This window comes from Hemibagrus wyckioides, linkage group LG20, assembly GCF_019097595.1.
Source record: "Hemibagrus wyckioides isolate EC202008001 linkage group LG20, SWU_Hwy_1.0, whole genome shotgun sequence".
Classification (NCBI taxonomy): domain Eukaryota; kingdom Metazoa; phylum Chordata; class Actinopteri; order Siluriformes; family Bagridae; genus Hemibagrus; species Hemibagrus wyckioides.
Genome location: NC_080729.1, coordinates 8,030,576 through 8,045,242, shown reverse-complemented (window position 1 = coordinate 8,045,242; position 14,667 = coordinate 8,030,576). Strand labels below are relative to the sequence as shown.

General features: G+C 37.9%; 1 protein-coding gene across 1 annotated transcript; it reads right to left on the bottom strand.

The window, feature by feature from the left end:
* Nucleotides 1–433: 433 nt before the first annotated feature.
* Nucleotides 434–13,339, bottom strand: mfsd1 (major facilitator superfamily domain containing 1). The gene is made up of 16 exons (XM_058418766.1): nt 13,115–13,339; nt 12,891–12,943; nt 10,269–10,381; nt 9,829–9,871; nt 8,894–8,961; nt 8,699–8,807; nt 7,628–7,730; nt 6,800–6,898; nt 6,351–6,462; nt 5,233–5,289; nt 4,946–5,102; nt 4,553–4,650; nt 4,235–4,347; nt 3,319–3,366; nt 3,138–3,204; nt 434–2,600 (listed from the first exon to the last, which is right to left on the bottom strand). Exons 1-16 carry the CDS (start codon nt 13,251–13,253, stop codon nt 2,597–2,599), a joined length of 1,383 nt encoding a protein of 460 aa, XP_058274749.1. The 5' UTR covers nt 13,254–13,339; the 3' UTR covers nt 434–2,596.
* Nucleotides 13,340–14,667: the final 1,328 nt, after the last annotated feature.

Here is a 14,667-nt window from a genome sequence, read left to right as displayed (position 1 = left end):
GTTCTACTAGGCTATGGTAATATATAGCAATTTTATGTGATGCCAAGAGATTTTTTTTAATTTTTGCACACCTAGTTGCTATGTTTAAAAAAAAAAGTAGGACAGGATAAATAGTGTAATCTAAGGCACAGAAGAAAAAAGTGGGCTTGTGTGTGTGGGCTACCTGTGCCCCCAGTCTGGAGAGATAGCGATTACGAAGGACAAATGAGGACAGGGGTTTGAAATGAGACTGCTCCTCCTGCTGCTTCTTCTTCTTTTTCAGCCTCTGTGGCTGTGCCACCCTGAGAGAGAGAGAGAGAGAGAGATGGGAGAGAAAGGAAAAAGGGAGAGCAAAAAGAGATACACAGAAAGGATAGAGAATTCAAAGTAAGCTTTAAAATATAATATAAGAAAAGATGTACAGACTACCAAGCAAACAAAAGACACAATGCAATGTGAAATCACTTTATCATTTATTGGTTCTTCCAATAGAGTTTATGCAGTACAAAAATAAGTCTAATTTAATTTCTCTAGATCAGCCTTGAGGCCACTTTTGAATACAAAAAGCTGCAAGCTCTAATCCAAAACCCTCTTCCTGAGGCAATGATTTTCAGTGTGAATCATGAACATGACTCAACATCCACCATCATATCAGAGTGTTTCAACTTTGCCAATGGGGAGTCCTTCACCCTTACAAACATTTCACAAAGGTCTTTAATCAACCTGATTACATAGTCCCAACTGCAGTAACTCGTTTCCATATTAAACAATTAACAGCAAGATAAAAGCTCAATCCCAATGGGACTACTGACAAGTTTCAAAACAACCCATTATTATTCCTCTCTCGGAGATTGCAGAGTAGAGTCAGTCAGTGGTTTTGGCAATTCATCATTATGCTACGAGGCAAAAACAAGTTCACTTGCAACGATTAGTGTGCAGCCAAAAAGAGTTTTGATCCAAGATTTCTGTCCCAATGGCAAAGCATTCCTATTCACTGGGAAGGTTAAGAGGCTATGTAATTGTATAGAAGTGCACTAAATTTTCCTAATAAAGGCAAACCAGTAGGCGATAAGCACTGTTTAAAAATTCAGATTCTTTCCCAGATTCCAAAGCAAACATGACTGAACATCCTGGATACGTGGATTGTTTTAAGGGGGGGGGCCGCATTTCATTATTGTTCTTAACACACACCCTCATTGATTTCCTTGTTATTTCCCCTGGAACACACTAGTTTCTTAGATAGTAATCAAGCAGACTTCACAAGTAAAACCTACCACAAATAAGATGGATGAAGTTGTTTAAGATTACCATTACATCCAGCATGAGGGCTGATTTATCTTCATTACTTCCTTGTGCTAGCTAGTTAATAAAAGCAGTAGGTGTGAAGGAAATGGGTTGTACAAAACACCAAGTATGACGTGGATTCGGCTAAGCAAAAATGTGTACCTATTTATATATATAAAAAAAAAAAAAAAATTTATAACAATTTATAACAACCTATTAAAATAACCCTCTTATATTCGCTTTACTTTGAGCGTCTTCCTGAAAGACCAAAGCATGTTAAAAACTGGAACATGCTGCCAGGCCCATAAGAAAGTCCTATAAGGTTAATCAACATAAATATATTTTGAAATGCGCAGATATGGGAATCATTTTGAAGCATATCTGCTGTTAACATTAGTAATTTGATTTAACCAGAGCAAAAAAAAAAAGTTAATAATTTGTATAGATGTATACAGTTTATAAATTAAGAGGACAAAGCATCCCTAAATTGCTCCTATGATCCTTCATTTGAATACGAAAATCCCCAAACAAACCACTATGGCAAATGTCCAAAAGTCTGAAAAATTCCAAAAGAGTACTGATAAATCTTTTGAGGCTCACACGCTTTTGAATGAACACATTCACCTTGTATAATTACTGTCATTATTTGGTATTATGATACCAAATTAATTTTCTTGATGAATACCATGTAGATTATAATGCAGAGAATATACTGTGGAGTAGGTACTACACATGCTGATTGCTTCACTACATGCAACTGTAAGGTCACTATTTACATTTCAAAGTAATCTGAAAAGCTGTTAAGATTGAAACAAATTGCAGTTCAAATAATAAAGTCTCTAAAAAATAAAACCAGAAATAAAAACTCATCTGTCAAGTGAGGTCATATAAAAAGAGCCGCAACAAGGCTGTGAACCTGTGAACTACATCCCATTAAGTTTTCCAGTGGGTGAAGATTCACCAGTGCAAAGGTCTGTGGAAAGAATGGACCCTAAATGATACCAAGAGTATAAAATAAGTGGTATTTTCAATGTGCATAACTGCGTGTCAGTTGCCCTGAGGTGGAGGTAAGAGAGTGTCCTCTCTGGCATGACCCAACCAGACAAAACGAGATCATCCCATCTGTACAATTCTACATGTAACACAGCAAGTTCTATCTGCAGGGAAAAGGCTATAGAGAAGCCCCTATACCCCTGTGATGAGATTAGATTGGTCAGTGTGATGAAGAGAAGTAAGTAGTGCAGAAATGCCCATTGGTGGGTGATTGCCAGGCTGAGGTGTCCAGTGAGACAGATCACAGCAGGAAGGGTGGAGCCAGTGGACTGAACAGCTATCACCTGGAACACAGCACACAGGCTTTGTTACAGTACAAAACACATGCATCGTCTCCACTGGGTGATTACAGGGGGTGAGGAGCTTACCATCTTGTAATAAGTACTGTACTTCACAGGTGTTAGCTTATTGAAGTCATACCTGATATGCAGCACTACTGTATTTTAGCTTACTAATATTCACTTCATAAACTCTATAATGTCCTAAATATCAGTTATCCTTATTTCCATGTACAGGTATTGTAAACAGATCCAAGGTAATCAGTTCTAATCCCAGTACATGGCATGGATTTGGGTTTTCCCTTGAGTGCATTAACCAAAAAAAAAACAAAAACAAACCCATACCTTCAAATACATTTTTCAAATTCTGATGAAAATCCATTAAAGTAGTTAACAATGCAGTTCCTGGCTGCATTGTCTCTGACTCTGTCTCTGCATAACTTTGCATTATCTGAGCATGAAGATGTCCCTAGAGGTCATTAAGCGTTCTAGCTGTAATGAGAAAAGTGGTAAAGGTAAGGAGCCAAACCATAATGAACTCACTCTGACTCAGCAGATGAACCCTTCTGGAGTTTGGCTCGGGCTGAGGCCGAAAGGTTTAGGTCTCCACCTGGTTAAAAACATGGGGTGAGAGTGAGAAATTGAATAATAATAATAATAATAATAATAATAATAATAATAATAATAATAAGGTCATTCTGGTGAAGCTTCCTGTCGAACATACCTCGGACAAAGTCTGCAAAGTAAAGCATTAACACTGCCATCAGAGACACTGTTTAAAGAGAAAAACAACATATTACACTTATATAATGCCTAATAAACTGACAACTCAATACATCATGCCTCGAAAATTTGGCACCCTTGAAGAAAATAAGCAAAAAGCAATATATAAGAAGAATGTGTAATAACTGATATTTTAAACTCAACTATATGATGCATTGCAAAAACATGCTGGGCCACAACTACGTTCAGAACATTTTAAGATCCTTTATAGTCATACATTTGCTTCCCTCTTCAATTCTGATCAGTTCAGTAGTTCCCTTTTGTTGCCAAACATGCTGATATTTAAAAACGTTTGGGTTTGAGTCATCTGACCACAGCACACAATGCCAACTGTAATTCAAAAGGCACTTGTTCAGTTGCTGCTTTTTGTCCAATGCCCTGTTCAATTTTAACGGCCATCTTCTAAAACTGGACAGTTTTTCCCCCCTTAGTCACCATCTGCCTGACTGTTCTCATGTGCCCAACACATGGCAATATTTTTTAGCCATGTGAAACTTCTTTGTCATGGCCATATTGGAGCTCAATTTGCACACATTACATGTTTTTATATCCATTACCCTATTAGTGCAGTTGAGACAACCATATAACCATCCGGTCCTATTGAGGAAAGATAATAGTTGTTGGTCATTGTTATGAAACATACCAATAATTCACTTATTCGAATTTGTCACCCTGATCCACCAGCAAAAAAAGTTGATGGTTGAGGGGGAAAAAAAAAACAAAAAAAAACTGAAGAGCGGACATGGTATTCCAATTTCATTCTAAAATATTTTCTAAAACATACATACATACTGATGATAGGTTTTACACATGCAGGATATATAAACGTCTAATGTTCACATTGCACTGTCACTCACAGCAGATGCATGCACAGAAGAAGACCTCCAGGAAGAGGTAACCCTTGCTGTCAAGAATGGATCCTGCTGCCATGGAGATAAGTGCCAAACCCAGGTTCTGTATGGACTGCATACTGTTGCGAGAGAGAGAGAGAGAGAGAGAGAGTCAGAATAGAGAATAAATGATAACGTTGACTAAGCTTTACATAATACCATATTTTAGAGACATCTGCCAAATACAGCTTGCAAAGTTTCACTTGTCTCTCTCTATCCATCAGGGGAATCAAGAGTAACTTCAAAGGACTGTATAAAAAGAGAAAAAGTAAAAGGGGTTCTTACAATCCATATGCTGTCCCCAGTTGGTGTTCTGGCACTACAAAGGCCACCATTGGCCAGAGAGCACAGGCCAACAGCGAATATGACACACCCAAGAGGACCTATGGAGAAGAATTCAAAATGTACACCTATACAGACAGGACAACAGTCACAGAGGCAGAGCCTGTCATTTGCAAAGATACTGGTATTTTAAAAGGGAACAACAAAAGGTTCACACAACTAATATTACAACAAACAAACATGTCCATATCGTGCATTTTAATAAAGCTATTGAGATGCATGATCGAGATTAACCATGCAACGGATTGGCTTCCCATTCTGGTTGTGATGCCAACTCGAATCTAGTGCTTCTGGGAAACCCAGATCCACCACAATGATGAATGAAGGAATTGTTACCATAGCAAGCCAGGGGTTCCAGAAGGTGAAAGCCAACATCATGTGAGCAATCAGCGTGGCGACCACGGCGCACAGAACCCATGTGATGTTCTTGCCTGTTTTATCCACCATGAACCCCAACACAGGGGAGGCTGGAGCTGAGATAATATACACAATGCTGGAAAAGATAATGAAATCTTATATAATAAAAATGGCCTCACAAGAAATAAAACATTTTATGCATTTTTAGGAACATTGTCTCAATATCTCAAATCCTCTCTGTGTGTCATATTACCATATGAGATTACCTGTTAATTAATCTCGCCTGGGTCGGAGAGAAGTTAAACTTCTCAATGAAGAAAACCCTGCAAAAGAGGTGGATAAATCAGTAATACAAATCAAGACTATCTAAGGATGCACTTATTCCTGATGCCAAAATAAAAGATCTGCAATTTTAGTGAAATTAATTAAGCAAATTCGTGTAGCACATGAAATTGATTGTCAGTGGTTCGTGAAAGGCTTATTGTTGGACTAAATAAAGATCCAAAAGTAGTCATGGTAGAGAATAGGAAGTGGGGCTTCAGATCTGCATCTGTCTAAAAGCCCAAAATATTAAGGAACTTGCCAAGAAGAGACAGTAAAGTCAGATAGCCAGAAAGAAATGTATTAAAAAAAAAAAACTATTTTTGCTCATTTTGGCCCACACAAACATCATATATTATGATTTCACAGCATGCAGAAACTGGAAATGCGACCTGGCATCGAATAGCAATTTCCATAAAAAGGCAACAGAATATAGAGGAAAGCACAAGCTTTGGATTTGGACACTGGATTCATCTGCCATACTGATTTTTCTTTTGCTGTGCATATTAACCTAAAGCAACAGCTGTCAGTCCTCTTAGTTTTTTTCCCCATGTCCTGAATGATTATTGACATTTTACCAAAGGATGCCTCAGCAGATGTTTGTTGTGTTGTTTGTCCACTCTATGGCTATTACATAGATTTTTACCCACTTGTGCTATTGAGTTTTCGCAGCCTGCAGCCAGAATACGGACTATTCATTTTTTCATTTGGCTAACACATGCCTGTTAGATGAGCGGTGCTGTTTAGAGAACAACAATATGAGTCTGCTGTTGCTATGCAATTTACTACTGCTTGTGGGAGCATATAATGTTTCTGTTTTTGTCCAAGAGCTAAACTTAATGATCATTTGGGCCATAAATTTCAAATAGCACACATCAATTATTATTCTAGTTCCCTATATAGTTTCATGTTTAAACCATCTCCTTTATAAAGCATAAGAACTGATGGTAAACATGTTAAAGAGTCCCAGTTCATTTTTATAATAATGAAAAACAGAAAAAGAAAAGTACTGTGTGTGTGTGTGTGAGTGAGCACGTGTGTGTGTGAGTGAGCACACACTTACTGTCCCAGGCCAATAAATGGGAAGATGGCCACGTAATATCCCACACAGATGATGAAGATCATCCACAGTTGGAAAGGGAAGTCTTTTACATCCTTCAGTTTGATCACTTCACCTACATACACCCACACACAAATAATAATAAAAAGCCAAAATCACTTCCCTTTTCCTATCGCACCATTTAATGCCCTGTTAAGCCATTATATTGACAGCATTGTATAGGAGGAGGTATGAAAAGCTTTCAAGGTTGAAGGAAAGACTGTAATTATGTCCCCAATGGGTGCTAATCCTTACTGCCAAGCTGCATGTAATATGGTCACAAAAAAGGCACTAGGCTCAGCAGAATATACGTTGTGTATCAATCCATTCCAAGTGGTGCTTACACAGGCAGGCAATCGAACACCTTGATTTTTATAGTATACTGGTCATAAAAACACACACGGTTAACTGACCAGTCTTTCCCTGCTCCTTGTTGAGTATCCTCTCTGCCCTCTTGTCAAAGTAGGCCAATAGCAGAGCACAGATCAGAGATAAGACACATGTCGAGGCCGCTGAAAAAGTCACACAGACAAACCCAAATAGTTCAGTTCCTCTTAGATATAATCAGCTAAACAGCCATAAATACCACCACACTTAGATTCCATGGTGGACATGTCTGCAACAGGGACCTTCAGTCTACTGAGTACAAGTTACAAGCAATTAATCATACCATCTTTCTGTTTCTATGCAAAGTCAAATGTTGCAACAAACTCTGATTACGGGAGTGATGAGTTTGCTTAATGCTTAACTGCTTAATGATGAATAAAATAAAAAGAGAGAAGAGAAACTTTACAAAACAAATTCCTAAGCAGAGAAGGGGAAAGGATTGGCCTGTGCTTTATGAGCTGAATGTGAGGAGGTTAACAAAGCAGAAGTGAAACCGAAAACTCAGAGATGTGACAGCTCTCAGGCTGATTTCATTTTTTTTTTTTCCTGCATACTAGTCAAAACGGCTTTCAAGCAAGCCCTTGCTGACAGTGTAACTTGAGACTCAAGCTTTAAAGCTTGAGCATTAAATGATATGAATGTGGAAGTAAGTGGGTAACACTATATCAGGACAAATACTTTGCACTGGTTAATGTAGATGTGCTTGAGAGTGAGCTATCTATAGATGACACAATAGATGATCAATCACAGATTTAACAGAAATGAGATCCTATTAACTGTACTAGAAAATAGTTTGTAGATGATTTCATTCTATCCCAGAATACTTTTGTTTGGCATTTGGTATGGCCATTTACCGATCATGAGTGCAATTCCGAGAGTGAAGTGACCCGTGTAGCCCAACATGTCTGTCACTTTATCATACACCCAGCTCATGATGTTCATGTTCACTGTACTGCCCTATAAGGAACCAAACATATGCAAACAAAGTTATTAACAATTAACTCTCAAGGTAAATAATGCATTATCCTTACTATCCTTATTTTCGGTCAATCCTATCAAGCACCCTAGCTTTCATTCATTATTGTAATAATGTAAGTAACGAGCAGTATGAGATTTTAACAGAGAACTAAAGAAGAGTGAATTACTACATAACAGCCTTAATTGGTCTCATTTTCATATTGGAATCACAGGGTTTTTCTTAAGAATATACACTATATTGCCAAATGTTTTGGGACACCCCTCCAAGTCATTGAATTCATGTGTTGTTTTTTTTTTAGGGGTTGGGCTTTGCCCCTTAGTTCCAGTGAAAGGAACTCTTAATGCTAAAGCATACTAAGACATTCTGCACAATTTCATGCTCCCAACTTTGTGGGAACAGTTTGGGGATGACCCCTTCCTGTTCCAACATGACCGCACACCAGCGCACAAAGCAAGGTCCATAAAGAAAGGGAGGAGCGAGTTTGGTGTGGAGGAACATGACCAAGTCCTGACCTCAACCCGACAGAATCAGATCCCCTCTTAATTAGAGCGGAGACTGTGAGCCAGGCCTACATAAGTGCCTGACCTCAAAAAACATGCTTCTAGAGAGGAATGGTCAAATATTCCCATAAACACACTCTTAAACCTTGTGGAAAGCCTTCCCAGAAGAGTTGAAGCCATTATAGCTGCAAAAGGGCGGGCCAACTCCATATTACATTAATGTGCATGTAAAGGTAGATGTCTCAAAACTTTTGGCAATATAGTGTATTTTAATCAATAGTGAATTAAACAATGCTAACCACCATGTTTGTTGGATTCAACAGGGAACCAAACCCAAGATTAGACTAAACTGGTCTCCAAAATGGAACAAATTATACAGAAATCCTTTTACTGCCTGAGGCCCTTCCTTTTTTCCCCCCAGAAGCCACCCATGCATCTTTTCTCACCACTCTCGCCATGCTGAGCTGCAGGCCGAATACCAGGTTAAGCTCTTTCCCCTTGAACCAGTTCACTGCATATGTGTTCTGAGCCACAGCCAAAGACTCTCCTCCAATACTGCAGATTGAGAAAAAGTATGTTCAAAGCAATTCAATCACCACTATTGAAAAAGTGGATGTTTCCTCCAAGTAGATGCACCTTACCCGAAAACAAAGCGTCCAAATTCCATCAACCAGAAATGGTTGACCAAAGCACCAAGGGCAAATATGACCTGGAAAAAAAAAAAGTTATGAAATTGTACAGATTTCGTTAAATGAAATATTCTTATTGTTACACAGCTAACAGTGTTAACATTTACAGGAGGAGGATTGTAATGTCACATATGGCCCCTTACATATGGGTATAAAATTACAGACAAGTGACAAATTAAAGGGGGGGTGGGGGAGGGCATCGCCTCGGTTATGCTGTGGAGGGATTTTTTGGCACAGCTTTGTTCCAGTTGTCCCTTAAGAACTAAACTGTCACTTCAGATTGATCAGATTTATTCTATGGTGAAACATTTCTATTTTGTTGGAAGTGGTCTCTATCAGGATGACTCCACCCCCATCTGCAAGGCATGTGAATTCACCAAATTATTTGACAAGGATGAAAATAGTGCATATGGTGCCACGGTGCCGTCCAACTCATCAGGCCTCAACCCAATTGACTCTCCACCACCGCAATCATCAGAAAAACACCAATTGCTGGGGAGATCATTTGGAACAGCATTGTTGTATTTCTCCAAGACCATTCCAGAGATGTGAAGAATCCATGCCAAGGTGCACTAAAGCACCTCAGAGTGCTAAGTTTCAGCACAATGCCAAGATCCTTTGTGTACGGTCCTTTAATTTGTCACCAGTCTGGAGGATATTCTGATAGATATTTCAGCTCAATAGTAAAGAGACAAAATAACACTAATATTTTGTCACCATATTAACAATCATGGATTAGGAAGTATGCAGTGTGCCATAGTTGTACATACATTTTTCTCAAGTATTAATATTATAATACACTACTGTATGTCAAATATTTGCTTGATTAGTTTTATAGGGGCATCAGTACTTTTTAAAATGAATTATGGATATGGATATGGATCTACCTGTCCAACACACACGAAGAGCGCAAAAATGACCGTTCCCATCCTAGAAAGAGCAACAGTGTCAATTAATACCTACTAACTATGTAAATGTAACTGGGTGGTTCTGTACCACTGAATGTGACATGCAGACTACAACTCTATATTTAACCCTGAAACTGAAATTTTAGTGGTTTGTTTAATCGTTTATTTACAAGGCATCTGAAAATTCAGGATCCATTGACAGTAAAACTATGTATATATCATTTTTTTTGTAAATATCATATACAACATATGCTCTACATATTCACACTTACCCTCTACACAGTTTCTCAGCGGTTACATCGTGTTATCATATGATTTTGCTCACAGTATCCGTGTATGCTTCCTGACTTTTCGTCCACTCTGTATTAATCGTATCATTTTAAATTAGTTGAAATCAAATACAATGATAAGGGACTTACCTGATGCCAAACACCCTATCCAACAGAAATCCTCCCAGAAAACAGAGAAATACATTGGGCCATGAGTACCAGGCATAAAGCTGCATGAATCTGGAGGTGTTTAACTGCATATCCTATTAAGAGAAAGATAAATGGAGTGTGTGTGAGAGAGAGAGAAAGAGAGGATTGTCATCTTTAATTACAAATTCAACAGCTCAATGCCAGATATAATGATGACAGCAGCTGGAGTTTAAGACAGTTTTCATTATTAAAGGGCAGAATCCTGAGTAAATTGCACTTTAATATTTATATATCTCAAGTGACGGCAAAACTCAGACCTTCTCTAAGTCGTACGAGGTCAATATAAATGTACAGGATGGTTATGTGTTGATAAATGTTGATATATTTATCAAATACATTTTAAAATACTGTTTTTCCTTGGCAAGCAACAATTTTGAGCACTAAAAGTCCAGTTTAAAAGGCAGCAAGAAGAGAGGTCACGAGTAGTGGATAACTATATTCATCTCTTTGTTATCAATCACTCTTGAAGAAAAATAAACCCCAACATTGAAACTAAAACCATAAAGGGTTCTTCTGCTTGCCCCCACGGGGACAACTTTAAAAAGGGTTTATGCAGAATGTGTAAGAGAGAAATACAGATCCCTTCAAAAGCATCAAAACCATCCAAAGATCCTTTGAGGTACTGGGAGATTTTTTTTAAGAGTGCACGAAGAATCTTTTTTTTTATTTTTTTTTTTTTATGTGTCTCTCCGCTCAGGAAGTAAACCAACGTGTCATATCCTTGCTTCCTGAACAAAAACAGACAGAGTCGCGATTTCTATTACAATTCTTAATAAAGCAAAGTTATGCTTAGGTTTTAAGCCATTTTTATCTACACTGCCCAGGCCATAGTGTGTTCAACTACACCTTATCTCATTTCACTCTCTGAACTTCTGTGTGTTTATACCTTCAAGTGAAACAGGAAGCCATGGCTAACCAAAAGAGTACATAAACAAAGACTGACTTTTAAAAAGGGAAATTTAAAGACACCGCGTTTAGATTTTGTTAAGACTTTGCAGCAGTGGTAGAAACCAGAACATACATGCATGTGACGTGAATCTCTCATATCCCTTTTCATGTTATATTTGGTTAAATGTAAGCAGACACTTCTTTAGACATTTTTTGGGAAGGATTCTCCAGTGTCAGCACTTTGTACAGTCAGTTGCAGAGGTAAAGCTGTTGTGGTTTCTTAGTGAAAATGACAACATTTATGACATGCATGTCATGCCTCCAAAAATTCACAAAGAGGGGGGGGGGGGTTACAAGCTGGTAAGGGGATGGCTGTAGGTTATGGCTGCTATAACTTACAGGATACCAGGAACCTGTTTTACATACATTCCACAGCATGAATTGTAAGTATAAATCAGGAAAAAATATATAAAGGTCATTTTTTAACAATAAACAAATCCGACGGAAACATAACTGACACACATCACAGCTTTACTCTCTATTTGGATTGTTTGACAGGTCTTTAAGCATAAGCAAAAGTCAAGCTATTCTAATGACCAAAGCAAAACACTTTATTCGGGATTCTGAATTAAATGAAAAATAGTTTTAGGATGTTTGCTCTATTCACAGATTTAAAATTACCCCATAGGCCTGCATGGGTATATTTTAATAGTCGAACTTCAGCTTAGATCAACAACATACGCTACATGGTCAAATTTATCTGGACACCTGACCAGCATACCAATATATGGGTCTTCCCATAGAGTCAGAATCACAAAATTGTCTTTGTATGTTGTACCATTACAGTTTCCCTTTACTGAATCCAAAAGGCCCAAACTTGTTCCAGCATGACAATGGTCCTGCTTGACAAAGTGAGCTCCATGAAGACACGGGCTAGTCAAGGTTGGAGTGGAAGAACTCAAGTGTCCTGCACAGAGTCCTGAACTCAACCCCACTGAACACAGACTTCATGCCATGTCTTTTAGAACAACTTTTGTGCTCTTAAGAGCAGAAAACATCACAGCCACAGTCTAAAAGCTAGTGGAACGCCTTCACAAAGTTCGGACATGTGAAGTTCAGTGGTCAGGACATGTTTGGACACGTGAAGTTCAATGGTCAGGAGGCCATATAGTGTGCAAATATGAATGTAAAAAGAAATGAGCATTATCACACAGGAATCGTTAATTGTTTTTTTTAATGTTGTTGCCCAAAAAACATAGCTATTATTATCACATAATAACAAGCTTTCTAGTTGGAGCTCATTAGACCGAGCAGTCCTTCTCTGATGGGTCATTCAAGGTCTTAGTTACAGCATTTGCGTATTTTACTTTTAACTGGCTTCAGTGGAAGTAGATCTGAGGTTAATCCGTGTGCATCTGAACCAGAATATATATCGACTGGATTCATAAATTCTAGTTGTTTCCCTCAACAGCATCACTTGGAGATTATTCATATTGATGCGAGATTGCGTGATGCTATCTCTGTGGATACATCATCAGCTATTTCATGTTTAGATCTGACTCTGTACAGTTCTACCTTTAAATCAACCTTAATAGAGGATTTCCTACCAAAAAAAGCATGAAAAATAGCTTTCACACAGCTAATAAACAAAGAAAAATAAAACAGCCCTCTAACCTGGATGACTTGTTTCTGAAGAGCTGCCGGGTTGTCATAACAGAAGTAGCTTCCTGAATCCGAGCAAGTAGAAAATGCATTATATTTTAATTCATTAGATAAGATTATACTATAGCAATCTAGCACTAAATACATCACGTTTCAGGAAGCTGTGACAATATCTACGTAATATAAGTCTACTAGTCATAAACATGGCTGAGTGCTACTGAAGTGAAAGAACTCACCGAATCCCAAAAAACACATAAAAACAAGGACGACAATTCGGTGGAGTAAATGATTCGGGTCACAAAACGGAGACATGCGTCTTCTGTCTCCATAATCGTACTCATTTAAAAGCCTTTGGTTTTCTTCCCTGTCAGCCATTTCCCTACGTTCCCTGTATCTCTCGCAGCCTTACAATAAAGGGCTGCTGAAGACTTTTTATGGTCATGTAACCACAGAAAGTCACGTGGCTCCAATGGCATACGCTTCATTCTCTTCCCATACTCTCTCCACCCCGGGAAAGGGTTTGAATAAAAGCAAAAGCCAGACAGTCAGAGATATTTGAAAAATTAAAATTAAAAAAATAAAAATAAAAAAATAGTCCATAAAAATTCAACACGTGAAATGTATGTCGTATTTTTGACATGGGATGTGTAAAATGGTTTCCCTTGCGCGCGCTGACTAGAGAAAAAAACAAAACTTACTTGAACCTAGACAGGAAGGAGGTATAGATAGATAGATAGATAGATAGATAGTGGGTGGGGTTCATACACAAAACATTTCTTTTTATATTCAGAAAGGCTCGTAATTTAAATAGTGTTCGATTACTGACTAATTGAAACATAATATAAATTATGGTTTCTTCAGAATCAGTCAAAATATTCCAGCTGTATTAGTGCAGCTTTAAGTGTATTGCCAAAGCATCTGCTCTATACTTAGTGGCCATGTTATTAAGAATACTCCATTAGTAGGGGATTGGTCCCGGTGATCCAGAACAAAATGAAACAGAACTATAATACATCAGCATAATATTACATGTTAAGTACTTGTGAGCCTTCATCCGGCACCCCAATAGAAATGCATACTTTTCATTAGAGGTTTTGTGTTTAATGGTGCAGAACCACAGGTTGAATCTTCAGAAAAGGTCGAGCACACACATATAAAAAGATCTGTTGACTTTGTTTTTATTATTATAAAAAAAACATTTATAATAATCATAGCTAAAGTGTAAGATGTCCAGAGCCAATTGTAATATATAATTTAATTTTATTATGTTGATTAATTAAGCTACTACATTAGCTGTCTGGTTCATATGGCTACTATCTATAATGCCCTACGTTCTTGCACATTCATATCTTATGCACATGATTTTTTCCCAAATCAACAGTCAACTAGATCAGATTAACAATAAACTGCCAGAGCAAAGGCATGCTGTCCCTTAAGCTACTCTCACCATACAGTGTCTGCTTATGAAAAGGTCAGTGAACCTGCTGAGGTTGGATGTTCTAGCTGATAATACTGTGTGAGCGGTTGATTTATGAAGGCATCTGTAGGCCTGTATGTGATTGTCTGATTGCTGATTAATCATACTGACTGTTCTGAGTGATGAATCTTGTGAGGTGTGAGTCAGTCACAGCAGCTGTCAGAATAAAAATGCACATATGACAATTTGTCAGAGACAGTATGTTCATGTTAAGTAGAATATGTGACTAATCTAAACTTACAGATCATTTTATTAGAAGCACCTGTTCACCTACTCATTCATGTGATTATCTAAGCAGTCAAATGTGTGGCA